The sequence below is a fragment of the Enhydra lutris genome, unplaced genomic scaffold, assembly GCF_002288905.1.
Source record: "Enhydra lutris kenyoni isolate GAN:26980312 unplaced genomic scaffold, ASM228890v2 scaffoldscaffold39, whole genome shotgun sequence".
Lineage (NCBI taxonomy): Eukaryota > Metazoa > Chordata > Mammalia > Carnivora > Mustelidae > Enhydra > Enhydra lutris.
Genome location: NW_019154123.1, coordinates 28920390 through 28941789, shown reverse-complemented (window position 1 = coordinate 28941789; position 21400 = coordinate 28920390). Strand labels below are relative to the sequence as shown.

Below are 21400 nucleotides of genomic sequence, written 5' to 3'. Positions count from 1 at the left end.
ATCAGTATCTTTTAACTTTCTAAGATCTACATTAATAAACATTATATTTCATAGAAGGTTTTTTCCCTTAATTTCTGCTAACTTTATACTGGAATTTTAATCTAAAGTATAGGTACTTTTATTTCAACGTTAATGATTAAAGGTTTGTATTAGATTGAAGACATATTGAAGTATACTTTATACTTTATATGTAATTATTTCTATATAGACACATTTTGCCTGTGCCTTTTTAAGATTCAGCAAGAGCCACAAATTTACTATTACTAGTGGTACCCGTTTTTAATCTTTTTTACCTTTGGTGAAAATCTTTAAAACTGGAAAACATTTACATAGATTCTTAATGCTATAGAATTTATTTTGAGAATGATGTGTTTTAAAGGTGGTATGATTCAGCATAAGGACCCACAGATTTTTTATTATCTGCTAAATCATTAGAGACCTGTGGAAAACTCATCAGAAAGGAACTAAATGAATTTGTTTACTATGTTGATACTGTTATCATGGATGGTAATTACACCTTGACCATATCTTATTTCCATCTCTCATTTGGACAATTGGGATTTGAGAAGAGAAACAAGAGAAAAATAGTAGCTGATTACCAGACAGTGTCCTTTAGAAAAGGATTTAATTTTCTGGAGAGAGACTTAAGATCCCTTCAATGATAGGTTTTGTGCTTCATCTCACAGGAACTAAGATAATTTACTCACCTGGTAACGTGATCAAATCAAGAAGATTTTGTTTGGAAAATACTGAGGGAGATAGGAAAATATCAGTAAGAATTCTAAACCTGGATAAAACATATGACTAGTAATTGACAAGGTGCCAATTGTTATATAACAGAAAATGCTAGGGAAAGGGTGGTCAGGAACATTATTTGTAGCCTCAGTAATCCATATTCTGAAGTTCCAAATACAGGAAATAAACTAAACAGAATCCTGAGATTTTAATATAAAGAAATAAATATGACTTCTGTACGTATTCATCAAGCCTTATTGAAACAGGACTCATGAAGGGACTGAGAAGAAAAGGTATAAATTCAGAGAAACAAATCCAATGAAGAAATGGAATAATACTGAATTTCAAGAAAGATGTACATCTACATGTAATTTCATATAACCTGTGAAAAATAGGGTATTTTAATTAAAGAGAGAAAAGTGATAACCTAGAACACTTTTCATACACATTAACTCAGTGATTCTACAAAAAAGAGAATCAAATAAATCATTGATTTCCCTGTTGAGAGCAGAAGAAATAATGAGAATTGGCCTTTCCAATCCTATTTTGACTAACAACTAACTAGAATATGATGGAAGTCTGAGAGAATGCAAGTAAATCATCATAGCTGTGAAAAGCTAGAAATAGAGATATGTGCAGCTTGTATATCTTAAGAAGGCAACTTTGAAAAAGGTCAGAAGGAAAAATGTAAGATTCCTTTAACAGAGACTTTAAAAAAAGTAAATTCAGGAGGAGCTATGTAAGGTGCTCAAAAGTGAAATCATGATACATGGTTTCAGGTGAGGTTTGTAGCTGTAGTGCAATTTTTATAGCTTTCCGTTCTATAGAACGTCTCAAAAACTCTTAGGTACATAAGAAAGAGATACGTAATGGGAAGCTCTCTCAAAGACTTACAGAAGCAAAGTTGTGTGGAGCTCTTAGATGCCAAAACCAGACTTATTTGTAAAGAATGAGAGTAGTAGTATTGCTTGAGATTGGTGATGTATAGGTAGTAGTGAGGGAGAGCACAGAAAAGGCATTTCATACATTCTCAGGAAGAAATGTTTGATGAGAAAGGGGAGACTTGGTTAGAGATTTGAAATGGCTGTGGTCATCAGACTTCATAAAATCAAAATTAAAACTCAAAGAATATACCGTGTATGTGAAAGGGGGATAATGGCCTTTACACTACGAATTCCTAACAGATCAATAAAAAACAGACAGATCTTCATTTGATAACTGAATGGAGGATATGAGAAGAATGCTCAAAAATAACAAATGAAATGAGTGTATAAAAATACTTGATGTCCCCAGTAATCAGTAAACAAAATGATAGTTTCTTCCCATCATCTTGACAGATATTTCTTTTAAATTTCTTTTAAATACCACAGAACCCAGTGGTATTGTTTTATGGAATCACTAGTTTTAATATATAACCACTATGCATATCTGGAAAAATGTATCTTTTGACCTACTAATTCCTCTTCAAGGAATTATCCTAAGTATGTAATCAGAGATGGAGATAAAGGTTTATATATCAGTAAGTTTAATTTTATTGAGAAATTACAGTCAAAAAAATATGAAACCATCCTAAAATATGAAACCTTTGTATTTGGGAAGTGGTTAATGACATATGATTTATCTGTATTTTGTAATATCATATAACCATTGAAAATCATATTAAAACATGACATGGGAAAATGCTCATAATATAAATGAGAAAAAAGAATATGAAACTATATTATCTCAGACTTGTAAATATATATTTAGGGCAATTTTGAATAGTGTTGCTTTGAACAGGCTTGCACATGTCCTTTGGTCAACATATATATGTCTTCATGTTGGGGAAATACCGGGGAAAGGAATTGCTAGGTCACACATACATACATCTGTTGAGCTTTTGTAGTGGCTGCCAAATAGTTTTCCATAGTGGTTGTACCAATTTCCCCAACCCCAGTAGTATGTGAGTTCCAGTTGCTACTTACCTTGTCTGTGTTTGGCATATCTGTTTTTGGTTTTGGTTTTTTTGTTGTTGTTTCTTTGTTTGTTTCCATTATAGCCATTCTGGTGGATGGTAGAGATCCTGTTGTAGCTTTATTTTGCATTTCCCTGATAAGTAATTATAGGAAAAAATTAGAACACCTTCTTATATGTTTACTGGATTTTTTAATACCTTTTTTGATTAAGTTTCTTAAAAATATTTTTTTAATTATCAAGAAGAAAGCATTTTACCTTTCTAATAAACTCCCAGCAGTGGTGACAATGCTATCCAAGAGCCAAGCTTTGAATAGCAAGATTTTACTGTAGAGTTACGTAAAAGGATACCTGAAAGAACTTGAAGAATTGATCGCATAACAACTATAGGTAATCTTAGAGAACTAGGATTAGGAGAAATCCCCAGAAAAGACAAAAGAGATTTGTAGTAGCTTTAACTTTTTACTGTATAACATACCATATATATTCAATAGTAGAAGAATAGTAAAACCCTGCAAGTATTCATTTACCCAACTTCTGTAATTGTCAACTCATGGTTAATTTTGTCTCTTCTACACTCCCACTTACTTTCCTCCTTCACTCACTCCATTGCAGCAACTAATGTTACTCTCTTTTATGTATTAGAGATTGTAGAGTACACTACTAATCCTAATATAATTTTAAGAATTTTTTTTTTAATGTGTCGTTCCTACTTTCAGGAATGAATTTTAAGGAAATAAGACAAGTTGTATAAATGAAAACATTCCTAATTACTGATGTTGGTGGAAAACAATTTAAAGCAAACTAAAAAGTCTGGGTAATAAGTAGTAAGGTAAATTATGATTTATCAGTTCAGTAGATTATGGATGCAACAATTTAAAATGATTGTTTCGAAGTACATGGGTAACATGGGAAGAAATTTTTAAAGATAAACTTTTTAAAAACATTTTATATGTGTTTGTCATATATTATTCAGTCATATAATTTTTAATGTCCCCGCTATATTTAAAATATTTATAATCATAGTTAAGAAAGTTCTATCTTGTACACCTGAGACTAATACAACATTGTATGTCAACTATCCTGCAATTTTTAAAAAGGAAAAAAAATTATATCTTGTATTTGCAGGTTAGAATAACAGACTTATTTTTCACTATTACAGCAATTCAAGAACTATTATCTTCATTTGAAATCTTACATTCTGCCATTCTCAGAACTCTTCAGTAGTACATCTTGATTTTAGGAGATTCTGTGGGTGGCATGGTACAGCAGATATCTCTCCTCAAGCTGTTCTCTTATCCCTTAAAGAAAGAGAAATTTAGATTTCTCTTTCTACTGTGGAAAATTTTGTTTTTTAGTTTTTATAATTTTTTTTTAACTCTCCAGAGATACTTATTGAGAAAACATTCAAGATTATGTTTACATGGGGAGAGTACCTGGTGTTTACCCAACAAGTTATGAAATGGAGTCATTTTCAAGGGGAGGCCAGGCAATTTGCAAGTAGATGTATTTACTTTATCTTTTTTGTTTTGCAAAAACCAGAACAGCCATTGTCAGTTTTATCAAAACAGAGTTTCTCAGAAGTACTAGTCTATTTTAAAATACAGTCCCACCTTCTAGAATTCCCTTCCATTTGACTTATTTTGGCACGTATGAATCTATGACATCTAAGATACTTTGTCTGTATGATCTCAGAAACCTGGATTTTCATTCCTCTTCAGGAACAAGAAAGAAGCTGAACTAAAAGCAAGATCATTTATTTTTTTAAGATATCCCTTCATTAAAATGGGCATCTCTTTGCTCAAATACAACTTGTGTCTTTTGTTAGTCATTACTGTTTCAAAAAATTAAATTAAATGGTGCCAACTGCAATTTCTCTTTTTGGGTTCTTTGTCTACATTTGGACTAATTAAGGATCACTTTTTTCTACTTGATTATTTGTCATAGATTTTGTTCATAAACTGTGTTGTACAAAAATGGAGCATTGTCCTTAATTACAGTTTCTTTCCTTCCTAATTCATATTTATTTGGGGGAAAAAAAAACTTTTCAAAGAAAATCAAGAATGCTTTTTTAAAAATTCCTTGAGTATATGTGATCTATACCTCAACATTTTGTAATGTCGCCTTGTGTTTATTTTGATAATTTGCTTCTTTAAACTCATGACACTGTGTTTTCTTTATTTTTTCCATTGTCCTGCAATTTCAGAGCATATAACTTCTAATGCCAGCGATAGTGAAAGTAGTTACCGTAAGTGTTTCAATACTTGTTCTTTTGCAATCACAAGTAATATATATCCTTTGGGAGTTTTTTTGTCTTAGTGATATATTCTAAATACTGAATATCAGGTGCTTAATATTTTAAAATCAGAGAGAGTCAAGTAAAATTCTGTACTTGAAAAATAAAGTCATACTATGTATAAATGTTAACAGAGTTCCCAATTTTTAATAAAACTCTAAAATCCTTTTTACAGACAGTGCTACTTGTGTACATTGTGTGTGTGTGTGTGTGTGTGTGTGTGTGTGTGTGTGTGTATCTTTTACAAGAAAATACCTGGTTAAATGAGGGGTAAACCTATATTTTACCATTTTCTTTAGTAAATCTATTTTAGTATGAGCATTTAAATATTTTTCAGTAATGCTAACTTATAGTTAGCTTTATTTCCCTTTTTATTCTTTGTTACCAGTAATTATCTAGATCAAGTTATTGTTTACTACCAGCTTCTGGTGAACCTAAACGAAGAAGGAAATATATTCAACAGTTGCTCAAACAATAATACTGATTTCTTTTTTGGTATCCTTATGTTACATTTTTGCTATTGTATTGTTAAGTAAACTATACAAGCATCTGGAGTTTTTTAAGAGATTTGGGCATGGAAGAGGGAAGTACTTGAATATTATCAGTTGTGGTACCTTAAAAATTAAAATTGCTTTTCTAACTTTTTTTTTTACTGCTGTCTAATATGAAAGTAATCTTGATTACAGATGAGTATGGCTGCTCAAAAGGTCCATCCTGTTAATATCAGTCTCTGATATTTTTCATGTTGACAATATATACTTTTAACCCTCATTCGATTGGTTGTTATTTTTTTCATAATAGTTACATAATTGTCTTTTTTTTGGTGTGGAAATGTGATTTCTTATTAATGTTTTATTATCATATAATCAGAACTCACCATAGAGTAGTTGAGTAACTTTCTAGACTTGGAAAAAAAAAAAAAGAGGTAATGAAAGTATATACTGTCTGTCGCACCATTTGCATGAATTGTTAGGTGTGGAATATTTGAATTGCATGTTTTTGCTAATATGTAAACCCTGTTTTACATACAGTATTTTTAAAGTAGCTTTTAAGTATGTATTTTATATATTATGATAATAAAACAGTGAAATACACTTTTAAAGCCAATATATGAATTTAAAAGATCATAGCTGCATACCTATGATATAAAACCAGTGCCAAATTTAGTGAAAAACTTGTTATAGAATCATGATAATCAAGGAGAAAATCCTCAAATATGTTATCCGACATTATTTGTTTTCATGGAACCACTTCAAGTAACAGTCCTTTCTAATTTGTTTTCTATACATTTGTGTGTGTGTGTGTGTGTGTGTGTGTGTGTGTGTGCGCGCGTGCGTGCATGTGTGTGTGTGTTAAGAACTAGAATTTTTAACTCTTTCAGTTCCTTTTGCTGAGTCAAGATACAATTTGTATAGTTTTTTATTGACAACATTCTTAAGCTCTAAACTTTTAATCTGCGAGGATTTAACTTCTAAAGTGCTTTCAAATAATTAAAAATTAAAAACAAAATATATTTTATTTCATTTGCTATCTATCTGATTCATAGTTGAAGAGGGAAGGGAAGGATTTCGTTTTATCCAAAGCCTTTTTTTTTTTTGAAGCTCTAATTGGCTTTATTAAGCAATTATGAATTGTGCAACTTCCCATTCCAGCAAGTAGAGGGAGCACCTTTATCTAAAGCTTTTTAAATTCATTTTAATGTAATTTTTTAATTGAATAAATGAATTATTAGAACAGTTAGTGAATTTTTTTCATCAGTGAAATAGTGACAAAAGTTTTACCTTTACATTAAAAATTTTTATTATAAAATAGTTGTAATTATAAAAATGTATATATATCCTGTTAAATATTATATCTGGTGGGACCAAAACATAAGCATGTTCTTAATAACAGTAAATTACATGAATACTCACATATGTAGAACTTTTCAATCAAGTATTAATCTTTAAGTTAGATTTAACAATTCTTAGCTTCTAAATAAAAAATTAGTATCGCGTACATGACATCACAAATGAAGATTTTAAATAGATCTAATGACAATTTAAAACACAGGATATCATAAAGGTAGTTATTAAATAACATTTATATCTTGTTTCTACATTTATCAGACTTATCTTTATGACTTCATAATTTGCTATTTTTTTAACTTAATCTTGCCATAAGTTATTTGTAAAGTCCCTTTTTCTACATCTTTGCTATTTTCTGAGGAAAGTCCTAGCAATTTATATGTTATGTTTGAAGAATTAAATTAGCATTAGTTATCTTAATAGATTTTCTCATCTGTATTTTAACTATTAGGTGGTCAAGAGGAATATGTCTTATCTTATGAGCCAGTGAATCAACAAGAAGGTTTGTGAAGCCTATTGATGTTTTTTAATCTTCTAAAAAAATATACTTCTTAGTTTAGAAAACAGATCTAACTTATTTTGATAATTTGCTTTATTACAAATTTGATAATTTACAAAATAATGTTTTATTAGAATTTTGCTATACATTTTTTTCTGTTAAGAATATATATAGAAATTTGCCATATGCATTTTATGAAACATGGTTTAGTTCACAGTATGTTGAAATCTAGTCATTTTATATTAATTGTTTTATAATGCTATTTTTTTTTCCTAAGCAGCTTTTTCTTGTGCTCATGATAATGTCACTGTCCTTCACTGACCCTTTTTCAAAATTTTGGAAATATCTTTGGTCTCTCTGTTTTTCATCTCCTTTGTCCAGTCAGTTTCTAGGCTCTATTTATCCTTCTCTCCTATCTTCCTTATTTATAACCTTCTTTTTATCCCTCCTACCATGTTCTGGTTCTTACTGTCAATCTCCCTTCTTCTAGCATGATCCGTTACAATCCGATATAAGATGTAATCCACTTCTATTAGATCGTCTTTCTAAATCACAACTGTGATTTTATCACCTCTTCTACCCAGTTTCTTTTGCCCTTCTTTGATCTGCTTCCTAACAATTTCTACTTCAAAAAGGATCAGTAAAACACTAAACTGTGTTTTCTCATTTGTAATGAGGTGATATTAGCAATGTGTAGAATTATATTTTTTATAATTTTTAAGGATACTTTTTTTCTCTACTCTGAAGAACACTGATGTTTGTTGAGTGTTTATGCCTTTTAACATGCAGTTTATCTTTATAGTTAATTATACTCGACCAGTGATCATATTGGGACCTATGAAAGACAGGATAAATGATGACTTGATCTCAGAATTTCCTGACAAATTTGGATCATGTGTTCCTCGTGAGTAACCACATAAAAATTCTTAATTATTGGTCTTAACATTTTGTCACCATGTGTGGTAAAAGTACACATTACCATTTTTTAGTGGTTTATACTGTGTTATCACTTATTCTTCCATATTACTGTCCTTTTTAAAATTTCAATTAACTGCTGTTGTGTTGAACTTTATGAGATAATCATTGAAGCAGAAAATGGATTTGTTTGGCACCTGAGTGGTTCAGTTGGTTAAGCGACTGCCTTCGGCTCAGGTCATGATCCTGGAGTCCCGGGATTGAGTCCCACATTGGGCTCTTTGCTCGGCAGGGAGTGTGCTCCCCCCTCAGACTTTCCCCGTTTTGTGCTCTCTCTCTCTCTCTCTCTCTCTCTCATTCTCTTCCTCTCAAATAAATAAATAAAATCTTTAAAAAAAAAAAAAAGAAAGAAAGAAAATGGATTTGTTGTGTTTAATACTAAACACTTCCTCAAGTTATTTTTTATTAAAGATACAACTAGACCAAAACGAGACTACGAGGTAGATGGAAGAGATTATCATTTTGTGACTTCAAGAGAGCAGATGGAAAAAGATATTCAAGAACATAAATTTATTGAAGCTGGCCAGTATAACAACCATCTGTATGGAACAAGTGTTCAGTCTGTGCGGGAAGTAGCAGAAAAGGTAAGCACCACGGGTACCTGGCTCAGGTGCCTGGCTGACTCATTCGATAAAGCATACGACTCCTGATCTTGGGGTTGTAAGTTCGAACCCTGTGGTAGGTGTAGAAATTACTTAAAAATAAAAACTTTTTTTTTTTTTTTTTTAAGATTTTATTATCCATTTGACAGAGAGATCACAAGTAGGCAGAGAGGCAGGCAGAGAGAGAGAGGGGGAAGCAGACTCCCCACCAAGCGGAGAGCCGGATGTGGGGCTCGATCCCAGGACCCTGGGACCACGACCCGAGCTGAAGGCAGAGGATTTAACCCACTGAGCCACCCAGGCACCCCAAAAATAAAAACTTTTTTTAAAAAAAAAAGGAAGGCACCAAAGTGATCCTAGAATATAGTTTCTAATCAGACGTGCCTTTGACAATATAAAAGAATATGTAATAGAAACTTTTAATTCATATTTTTGAAAAAATACAGGATAGATGTTATAGAATTGATCATTTTAAATAATGTTATAAATTTATTCAACTGAATATTTAATTGTGGTGGCCTAGAAAAATGCATACAAAGTAAAGTAGATCAGGGTACTTAGGTGGTTCAGTTGGTTAAGCATCCGACTCTTGATTTCCGCTCAGGTTATGATCTGAGGATTGTGAAATCAAACCTCACATCAGGCTCCACGCTGGGCATGGAGCCTGCTTAACATTCTCTCTCCCTCTCCCTCTGGCCTTACCCCAGAAAAAAATAGGTAAGATCAACAAAGAAAATGAGAACAGAAATGGTAAAATGAATCTAAGGGAGGTTATTTTAAGGTGCTATACATTTGCCAGACATAGACCTTGTATTTAGCAATAACTTTCCAACATCTAGCATAATTAAAAAGCAGTGTTCATCAATAAAATTAAATAAATTAAGTAAAATTAGGGGCGCCTGGGTGGCATAAGAAGAAATAGATCATTTGAATAGTCCTTTATCTACTAAAGAGATTGATTCACATTGACATTTTAATACCACACACAAAAAAATCTCCAGACACAGATGGCTTTAGTAATAAATTTTACCAAACATTTAAGGAAGAACCAAAACCCATTTTCTACCATAAAATTTAAAGAGAATGAATACTTCCAAGTTCATTCTGAGTCCAACATTACCTAAGTTTCAGAACTTCAAAACACATTATAAAAAAAACTATAGACCTCCCATGAACACAGATGCAGAAATTCTAAAAAAAAAAATTAAGCAAAATGAATCTTAACAATATATGAGAAAAGATAATATGCCATGACCAAGTAGGGTTTATGCAATAAGTGCAAGGTAAATTTAAACATTAGAAAATCAGTTAGCATAACTCACCGTCTTAAACTAAAAAAGGAAAATCATACAATCATCTCCATAGTTCAAGAAAAGCATTCAAGCAAAATCCAACACCCAAACCACTTGTTTTCAGAATTATAGTAGACGTCCTAGCCAGTTCCATAAGTTCAAAGGAAGTAAGAACAGTTTTTCAGATTGGAAAGGAAGGAGTAAAATTGTGTTCATTTGCAGATATGATTATGTAAAAAATCTGATAGACTCTACCCAAAAAACTACTAGAATTGATAAGTTTAGCAAGAATGAAGGATACAGTATAATTTATTATACAAAAGACAACTGTATTCCTATGTACTTAAACCAGTGATAAGTTGAAATTTTGAAAAACATTATTTACATAACATTATTTTTTTTTAATTTTTTAATTTTTATTTTTATTCATTTGACAGAGAGAGAGAGAGATCACAAGTAGGCAGAGAGGCAGGCAGAGAGAGAGGGAAGCAGGCTCACCGCTGAGCAGAGAGCCTGATGCGGGGCTCGATCCCAGGACCCTGAGATCATGACCTGAGCCAAAGGCAGAGGCTTAACCCACTGGGCCACCCAGGTGCCCCTATTTACATAACATTATTTACATTACTTACATAATGTAAATGTTTACATTTGTATTCAATTACGTTTACATTTCTATTAAAATGATCAATTCTGTAATACCTATATTTTTCAAAAATATGAATTTATTAAATAATGTAAGTTATATTATTTACATAAAAATATTAAATACTTAAGAGATAAAGCTAACAAAAGATTTACAGATCAGTACACTAAGAACCACAAAGCATTGCTGAGAGAATTAAAGCCATAAGTAAATGGAGAAATATATCATATTCATGGTTTTCTAAGCCTTAATATTATTTAGATGTCAGTTGAACTTTCAGACTTAGTACAACCCCGATAGAAAATGGCATGCTAATTCTCAAGCTTATAGGAAATGTGAAAATCTAGAATAGCCAAAACAACTTGGAAAAAAATCAAAGATATTAAGGACTTACAGACCTTGTTTTTGAGACTTAGAAAAATACAGTAATCAAGATTCTATGGTACTGGCATGAAGACAAACAAGTAGATCATCAGAACATACTAGAGAATCCTTAAATGGACTCACATATATATGGACAACTGTTCAAAACTGGACAAAAGTTCAAAGGCAGTTCAGTGGAGAAAGGAATAGTCTTAAGGAGCCTGGGTGGCTCAGTTAAGTGTCTGCCTTTGGCTCAGGTCATGATCTCGGGATCCTGGGATCGAGCCCTGCATCAGGCTCCCTGCTTAGCAGGGAAGCCTGTTTCTCCTTCTCCCTCTGTTGCTCTCCCTGCTTATGCTCTCTCATACTCTCTGTCAAATAAATAGAATCTTTTAAAAAAGGGAGGGGGGATAGTCTTTTCAACAGATGGTGCTAGAACAATTAACTAGCCATGCCTCACATAATATACAAAAATTAACTAAAAATAGATCATAAATGTAAAGCCTAAAACTACAAACTGTAGAAGAAAACAGAAAAATCTTCATGACTTTGGGTTTGGCAAAGATTTTTTTCGATGGTATACTGAAAGCACAGTCCATAAAAGAAAAAATGATGACAAATTGGATTTCATTGAAATTATTAAAACTCTGCTCTTGAAAAAAACTCTTAAGAGAATAAAAAAGGCCATATACTAGGAGAAGATATTTTCAAATTATGTATCTCATGAAAAACTTGTATTCAGAATATATATAAAGAAGTCTTGTAATATAATAATAAAGACATCCCGATTTAAAAATGGGCAAAGTATTTAAAAAGACATCTCTCTAAAGAAGATGGCCAGTAAACACATAAAAAGATATTCAGCATAATCAGTCATTAGGAAAATGCAAATTGAAACCATAATGAGTTCCTATTACACACCCGTTAGAATGGCTAAATTATTCTAACTGACCATTACTAAGTTTTGACAGAGATATGGAGCAAATGGAACTCTCATACTCCACTAGGTGAAAATAAAACATTTTATATACAACCACTTTGAAAAACAGTTTGAGGATGCCTGGGTGGCTCGGTCAGTTACTTACCCAAATCTTCATTTTGGCTGGGGTCATGATCTCAGAGTTGTGAGACTGAGTCTGCATCAGACTTACACTGGATGTGATGGACCCTGCTTAAGATTCTGTTTCCTCTCCCCTACCTGCCCCACCCCTCGTGTGCCAGCATTCCCTGAATGAATTAATGAGATTTAAGAAAAACAGTTGCCTAGCATATGATCCATTTCTGGACATTTACCCAAGAAAAAAGAAAGCGTATGTCCATACAAAGTTATCTATAATCACAGGAGACCAGTGGTTGCTTGGGAAAGGACTAGAGGGAGAAGTTTCAAAGAGGCATGAGGAAACTTTTGAGAGTGACTAATACGTTTATTATCTTGATTTTTATGATGATTTCAGGGTGTATACACATGTCAAAACAAATGGTATATTTTAGGGGTGCCTGGATGGCTCACTCAGTTAAGCATGTGCCTTCAGCTCATGATCTGGGGCTCCCTGCTCAGTGGGGAGTCTGCTTCTCCCTCTGCCCCTCACCCCCATGCTTGTGCTCTCTCTGTCTCCCAAATAAATAAATAAAATATTTTTAAAAAATTTTTTAATTGTGTACTTTAAACACCTGCAGTTTATTGTATGTCAGTTACACCTTAATCAAGCTGTTTAAAATAAAAAATGACAATCCATCCTTGCTGAACTACTTAAATGTTTTGTCAACTCACATATATTTTTTACACTAAAAATAATTCATAAAATGTTTTTTAAAGAATTTAAGGTAGAAAATAGAAGATCTAGAAAAGGTTAACACAATAGACAAACCATGAGCTAATCTAATTTTTTTTAATTTTTTAAAAAATATTTTATTTATTTGAAAGATCACAAGTAGGCAGAGCAGCAGGCAGAGAGAGAGGGGGAAGCAGGCTCCCCGCCAAGCAGAAAGCTGGACGCAGGGCTTAATCCCAGGACCCTGAGATCATGACCTGAGCAGAAGGCAGAGGCTTAACCCACTGAGCCATCCAGGAGCCCCAAAACTAATTTTTTTAAAAAAGGAAAAATAATAAATAATAGAAACAGAAATGTCAAGGGGACATACCATATCATACCAATCATAAAAGACTATTTGTATATGTCTATATAAACAAATTTTAAAACATGTTTGTGATGGATAATTTTTTAGAAAAATGTTGTTTACCAAAATTGACCTATTAGAAAGGGAAAGATTTCTTTAGAAGAAATAGAGCAAATTATCAAGGAACTACCCGACAAAGAACACCGCACTCACATGGCTTCTCAGGGGAATTCTACCAAATATCAAAGGTTAGATTGTTCTAAAGCCCTATAATCTGCTCAGGGACATTCTTTTTTTGATATCTAAGTGTGCTGGAGACAAGAAAAATCATAGACCAATATCACAAATATTAATGCAAAAATGTTAAATATTTTTAGTAAACAGAATCCAATACCACATTGCAAAAGTAATACACTGTGACCAAATGGGACTAAAGGAATTTAAGGTCATTTCAAAGTTAGAAAATTAATTAATATAATCTTCCACAAATCTAAAGAAAAAAATCATATATCCATAGATGCCTAAAAAGCTTTTGGTAGAGTACCTTTCCTTGTGGGGGCTGGGGGGCGGAGGGACTCAAAAATCCAGAGATTTTTTAACCACTCAGGTGCCCCTTCTTTTTCCTTTTTAAAATGTAACACCAATCTTTGGATTTTTGAGCCTCTGCCTTCAGCTCAGGTCACAATCTCAGGGTCCTGGAATCAAGCCCTGCATCATACTCTCCACTCAGCAAGGAGTCTGCTTCCCCCTCTCTCTGCCTACTTGTGATGTCTGTCTGTCAAATAAATAAATAAAATATTTTTTAAAAAATAAATAAAAAGGAAAAACAGAGAGAGATGAAAATGGATGAATGGATAGACAGATATTCTTAATTTAAAATCCTTAATAGGGGAAATATGAGGCAAATACAAGGCAGTTCCATTATTGAGGAGCAAAGCAAGGATGTCCATTATCTCTACTGCTATTCAACATCGTACTCAAGTTATTCATTGTACTTGAGGCATTAGTGCTGTTAAGACAAGAGAAACCAATTACATGCATAAAAATTGAGGGGGAAAAGTAAAACTATCTCTATTCTCAGATAATAGTATACCTGGAGAATCATATAAAATCTATCACAATATTGATAAAATTTATTTTGTAAGATAAATTATAAATTCATTATAAAACTAAAGACTATTATAAAATGAAAGATACTTTTCAAAACTAGCAGTATATAAAATTAAGATGTATTGCTCATGGGCACCTGGGTGGCTCAATCATTTGGGTATCCGCTCCTCTTCATTTCAGCTCAGGTCATGATCTCAGGATCATGAGATCAAGCCTTGCTTTGGACTCCGTGCATAGCAGGGACTCTGCTTGAGATTCTCTCACCCTCTTCCCTTCCACCCCCTACCGCCCACTCTTGTTCTCTCTGTAAAATAACAAATAAAATCTATAAATAAATATTCCTACTAAATTGAAATTGTTCATTGAAGTATACTGAAGCCCTTGGATTACAATATGTATTATGAGGGGTGCCTAGGTGGCTTAGTTGATTAAACATCCCACTCTTGATTTTGGCTCAGGTCACGATCTCAGGGTCCTGGGGATTGATCCCTGTATCAGGCTCTGCACTAAGTGGGGAGTCTGCTTGAAGATTCTCTCTTGCTCTCTAAAATAAACAAATCTTTCTTTAAAAATGCATTATGAGGCAGTACCTGATTTAAAATATAATAAAATCTATTTAATAAGTTATGATTACTGCCCTATTTAACATAGGAACACTTTTCATAAATATAAAAATCCAAATGGCCTTTGTAAGTGAATTTAAGCATGTCAGAAAAATGTCCAAATCCAGAAGTGGGGTTCCTAATTGCCAGTTTGTGATAAAGTTTTTGCTGGTCCCCAATAAAATGAGAAATAGATTAGTGGTAATGAGGTTTTATAAGTTTAAATTTATTCAATTTTAAAGATTCTCCTTCATTTTAGGCTTTTTATCTTCTTGTTGATTGTATATTCTTTAAAGAAATGATAGTTGTGAGGGTGCCTGGATGGCTCAGTCATTAAGCGTCTTCCTTAGGCTCACTCAGTTCATGATCCCAGGGTCCTGGGATCAAGCCCTGCATCAGGCTCCCTGCTCAGTGGGAAGCCTGCTTCTCTCCCACCCACTCCCCCTGCTTGTATTCCCTCTCTCCCTGTGTCTCTGTGTCAAATAAATAAATAAAATCTTTAAGAAAATAAAATGATAGTTATGGTAAAATGGTAGCTTAGGGTGGTTGTTTTTCTTGGCAAAATAAATTTAGGAGCCCCATATTGGTTGCCATTTTGAGACTGGTCTATGAAAGCTAGGAGTAAGGGAACTATATTTTCATTCCTTTCTAAATGTAATATTTGAAAATGGAAATTAATTATTCATAGTCATTATTCATTGTCTTCATTTCCCCTCTGAAATTTGCTAACAGAAATGACAAGTTTGCTTAAAGTGAACAGGAGCCAAACGTATCATAATCCAGATTTTGTACCTGTAGGAAATGTACCTTTGATATAATTGAAAATACTTGCTTCACTTGTTTTTCTTCTTTATTTCCTCTATTTTAGGGCAAACACTGTATCCTCGATGTGTCTGGAAATGCCATAAAGAGATTACAGATTGCACAACTTTACCCAATCTCCATTTTTATTAAACCCAAATCCATGGAAAATATCATGTAAGTATAAATGCCTAAAGCACAAACCTCTAAGTACAAATCCAGTCTCTGTCACGTACTAGATTGGATCGTTTACTTACCTTTGCTGCATCTCAGTTCCCTTATCTGTAAAATGGAGAGAATAATCGTATACTCTCTTCAAATGGTTATTGTGAGGATTGAATAAGCATTCTGTGATATTAGCAATCAGCAGCAATGGCATTAATATACTAAAGTGTATACGGTAACATGTATTAGAATTTTAAGCCTAAGTAGTCACATATGGCTATTAATTACTGAATGGTCTAGCTCTGTGTAACCACTAAAAGAATAAAATAATGTGTAACTACTTACTAATAGAGGGCAAAAATTGAATTTAAATAAAAACTAAAGAGATAAAGAGCAAATAGAAACAGAACAGATGGGACAAAATGGATACAGTTAGTAAGATGATTTAAATGAACCCAAATATTTCATTAACTAAATGCTAGACTAAATGGTCTGATTAAAAAACAAGGATTGTCAGAATAGTTGAAGAAAAAATAAACTAGATGTTGCTTTTGTAGGAGGGGAAAAAATTCTTTTCTCTCTACTAGGTTTTCACTTGGACCTCTGTAACAAAAGACCTATTAACATACAAATTTATTTTTAATTCAGGTTTCATGTGACATGGGAGCATTCATAAGGAAATGACCCAAAAAAACAGTTAAATTTGAGCATTTTTATACTAGGTTTGGTGACAAATGGACAGTCCTGGGAAAATGTAATAGTACCAAAGAATATAAGAGTAGCAAACTAGGGAAACTTAGCAAGGCCTCTTTGTTCAAATTCTTCTCAGTGTCCTGCCATCTTTGGAGATAAGGATGTTTGTTTCCTCCAGGTATAAAAATGCCACCTCTCACATGAGGATCTTTGACCTGCCTCAGGGAAGGTCAGAGTCCTTCATATACCTGCCATTTTTCAAAATTTTCCTTCAGCTTAGAATATTCAGTATGCCAGAGTGCCATATTTTGGAATAGTGTGTTATGATACCCATCAACTATATGTTGCTTTCATAAGACACACCTTAAATATTAGGCCATGGAAAAGCTGAAAGTGAGAGTCTAGAAAAAAAGGTATGTCGTACAAACACTAACCAAAAGTAAGTTTGTTTGTATTTGTTATCAAAGTATATCTAAAGGCAGGAAATTATTGCTAGACATAAAAATGAGCATTTCATAAAAATGAAAGAAAGGTTCAGTCCATTGGGAAGGTATATTTATACATTTGTACTTAATACAGTCTCAAAATATGTAAAGCATAAATTGATAATTATACAGGAAAAGAATAATTCCAAAATCACAGTGGGAGAACTTAACAGATCAGTCAGGAAGTAATAGAATAAGAAAACAAACATATCAGTATGGATATAGAACACAAAGTAAAAACTTTACCTAACTAATGTATGTAAAAAACACTGCATTCAACATCTGCAATGTGTAAATACACATTCATTTCAAATGCACATAGAACAATTACCAAAACTAATTACACGCTAAGCCACAAATTTCAGTGATTGAAAACAAATATTCTCTGACCATGGTGAAATTAAAATAGAAATCAATAATTAAAATAGATAACTAGAGGGATACCTGGATGGCTCAGTCTTTGGGCATCTGCCTTCGGCTCAGGTCATGCATGGTCCTGGGGTCCTGGGATTGAGCCCAGCATTGGGCTCCCTGCTCGGTTGGGGACCTGCTTCTCCCTCTCCCACTCCCCCTGCTTGTATTCCCTCTCTCGCTATCTCTCTCTGTCAAATAAATAAAAATCTTCAAAAAAAAAAAAATAGATCTCTATAAAATTCCCATATATTTGGAAATTAAGCATTTTACTTCTGGATGGGTCAAAGAAAAAAATCACAGCATAAGTTAATAAATGTTTTGAACTAAATGACAATGAAATTGTCAAGTAAATGAATTTGAAATATGGTAGCCTTGGTGATGGAAAATCCACAGCCCTAAATACTAGGAAAGAATGTAGGAAGTCAAATATTAGCAGTCTAAGGTCTTGAGAAATTAGAAAAAGACCAGTCAATGAAACTCAAAGAAAGTAGAAATACAGTCAAAGAGAACAAACATAGTAGACAAGATCAACAAAATCAAAAATATTTTCTTTAAAAATACTGCATACCATTAGTGAGAAAGATCAAGAAAATAAAATAAAGGCATAAATAGTATCAGGAATGAAAATGGGATATCACTGCACATCAGATAAGCCTTAAAAAGGTTAACACAAGCAACCCAATAGAAAAATGAGCAAAGGACTTAGCTCATGAAGGAGATATCCAGATAGTGAATAAACGTATGAGATGGTACTCAATTGGACATGGAAACACAAATTAAAACTGTAACATCGGGGCTCCTAGCTGGCTCAGTCGGTAGAGCATGCGACACTTGATCTCAGGGTCATGAATTCAAGCCCCACTTTGGACATGGAGCCTACTTAAAAAACAAAAGAAACACAAAAAACCCTAATGTCATATACTGCCACCCACACACCAAAAATAGCTAAAATGAAAACAGTTGTTAGCAAGGACATGGAACAACTGAAACTCATAGCACTGATGGGAGTATAAATTTGGTACATCCACACTGGTAAATGGTTTACAGTATCTCCTAAAACTGGACATACACATAACTTAAAGATCCAGAAATCTCATTTCTAAATATGTGCTCAACTGAAATGTTTATGCATGTTCACCAAAGACAGGTACTATATTGCTGACAGAAGTACTGTTCAGAATAACCAAAAACACTATCCAAATATAAATCAGTGAATACATAAATTATGACCTACTTACACAATGAAATATTCTACAATATTGAGAATTAGCAATCTCCAACTACACACAAAAGTATGGAAGAATCTCACAAACATAATGTGAGTAAAAAAGAAATCCATACTTAAAAATATATGTAGTCTAGGATCCCTTTATACATACTCTATGATTTCAGTGTAATCATGGCTCGCTCACAGAAGTCAAATGGAGGTTACTCTTCAAAGGTAGGTAGGTGACTGGAATGAGATTCTGGGGTACTGATGTAATGCTCTAGATCTTGATCTAGGTACTAGATGGTACACAAGTAAGTTTAAGTTGGTTAAAATTCATCAGTTGTATATTTATGATATTCCTCTTCTATCTTTGAAAGTTATACTTAAAAAATCTTTCTGAAAAGTCTTAAGAAACAGAAAAGGAAAAAACGAAATAGAAAATCTAATGCCATTCCTATTAAAGAACTTAACTCTCTTACAAAAAACCTTCCCAGAAATAAAACACTAGGCCAACAGGACTTACTGAATTCTACCAAAAGCTAAGTAATATAAATCTTAACACAAATTCTTCAACTGATTTTATGGACATTAATTTAATACCAAAACCTGACTAAGACCTCATAGAAAATGAAAATGATAAGACAATCTTAACACAAATATAGATGAAAAAATCCTTGCCAAAATACAATTAAATTGAGCTCAACAATTAATTTTTTTAAATAAGATAAAATAACCAAGTTGGGATTATTCAAGAATGCAAGGTTAGTTAAACATTTAAAAATTTGTCAGTGGTAGAACTAGAGAGAAGATGGAGTAAGAAGCACCAGGAATCCATTTCCCCACCTAGACACAAATGGACTTAACAGAATTTGTCAGAAGTAACTACTTGGGAACTCAGGAGTCTATTGAAGGCTTGAAGAGGAAGGTTTCTTGAAGGGGAAGGCTCCTAGGGGAAGGTTTGAATGGTTAATTTTGGTTAATTTCAGCTTTTAGGCTGATAGCAGCTACTATTTCCCCACCTTCAGCCCATAGCAGGCAGCCATGCATACCTTTCTTGAGCAGCTTGTGGGGGCCAAGGTGGGCAGAAAGGTTTGGTTCTCCAAATTTCAGACAACTGTGCTCTAATAGCTGATTGCTTCTTTTGGTTGTGGAGGTGCAATCCATTGTCATTATTGCAAGTCCCTACCCCTAGAAAAAGTGTCCATTGTCATTATTGCAAGTCTCTACCCCTAGAAAAAGAACAACAGTCTACACCCAGAACTAACAATAGGAAACAATAAAGATTAGAGCAGAGATCAACAAAAGACAAAATAGAAAGTGATAGAGAAAATGAATGAAACCAAAAGTTGATTCCTGGAATAAAAAAGACAGACCTTTAGCTAGATGGACTAAGAAAAAAGATTTAAATTACTAAAATCTGAAATGAAAGTGGGGGCATTAGTAAGGAATCTATAGAAATAAAAAGGATTATAAGAGTACTATGACCAGTTGTGCACCAAAAAATTGTGTAACAGATGAACAAGCTCCTAGAAACACAAACCTACCAAGATTAAATCAAAAAGAAATAGAAAATGTAGAGAAACCTATAATGGCTAAGGAGCTTGAATCAGTAATCAAAACCTCCTAACAAAGAAAAGCCCTGGAGCTGGTGGTTTCACCAATGGATTTTATCAAGCATTTAAAAAATTAATGCCAGTCCTTCTCAAACTTAAAAAAAAAAAAAATGAACAGAAGGAAACACTTCCTAATTAATTTTATGAGGCAACCATTACCACGATACAAAGACCATACAAAGACACTGCAAGAAAACTACAGGCCAATATCTCTTACGAACATTGATAACAAAAATCCTCAACAGAATTCTAGCAAACAGAACTCACCAACGTATTAAGAGGATTACACACCATGACCAGGTAATTTTATCCTTGGCAGGCGAGAATTCTACCACTGAACCACCAATACAAGTTAATTTTATCCTTGGAATACAAGGATGATTTGACATATTTTCATGGTCAATCATGTCAATATGTCAAATCATAATATGCCATATCAACAAAATGAAGGAAAAAACACAAATCATCTCAGTGCAGAAAAACATTTGACAAGGGCACCTGAATGGCTCAGTCTGGTAGAACATGTGACTCTTGATCTCAAGGTCATGAGTGTGAGCCCCACATTGGGCATAGAGATTACCTTTTTAAAAAGGGTACTTGAGGCTAAAATTTAACAAGTCAGGAAATGACAGATGTCAGCGAGGATATGGCAAAAGGGGAACCCTCCTACACTGTTGGTGGAAATGCAAGCTGCTGCAGCCACTCTGGAAAACAGAATGGAGGTTCCTCAAAGAGTTGAAAATAGAGCTACCCTACGACCCAGCAATCGCACTACTGGGTATTTACCCTAAAGACACAAATGTAGTGATCCAAAGGGGCATGTGCACCTGAATGTTTATAGCAGCAGTGTCCAATAGCCAAACTATGGAAAGAACCTAGATGTCCATCAACAGATGAATGGATAAAGAAGATGTGGTATACACACACACACACACACACACACACACACACACACAATGGAATACTATGCAGCCATCAAAAGAA

General features: G+C 33.3%; 1 protein-coding gene across 6 annotated transcripts in view; it reads left to right on the top strand.

Annotated features, from left to right (window-relative positions):
• Positions 1-21400, top strand: part of LOC111155042 (discs large MAGUK scaffold protein 1) — a 263035-nt gene that overhangs the window by 233076 nt on the left and 8559 nt on the right. For 4 of the 6 annotated variants that reach the window (XM_022515066.1, XM_022515065.1, XM_022515064.1 and 1 more), the window contains 5 exons: positions 4895-4936; positions 7283-7333; positions 8133-8234; positions 8717-8889; positions 15904-16013. In XM_022515066.1, coding sequence (XP_022370774.1) covers positions 4895-4936; positions 7283-7333; positions 8133-8234; positions 8717-8889; positions 15904-16013 — 478 coding nt within the window. Of the gene's footprint in view, positions 1-4894; positions 4937-5655; positions 5692-7282; positions 7334-8132; positions 8235-8716; positions 8890-15903; positions 16014-21400 lie in introns of all 6 variants that reach the window. The other 2 variants (XM_022515070.1, XM_022515069.1) reach the window with 1 other exon arrangement.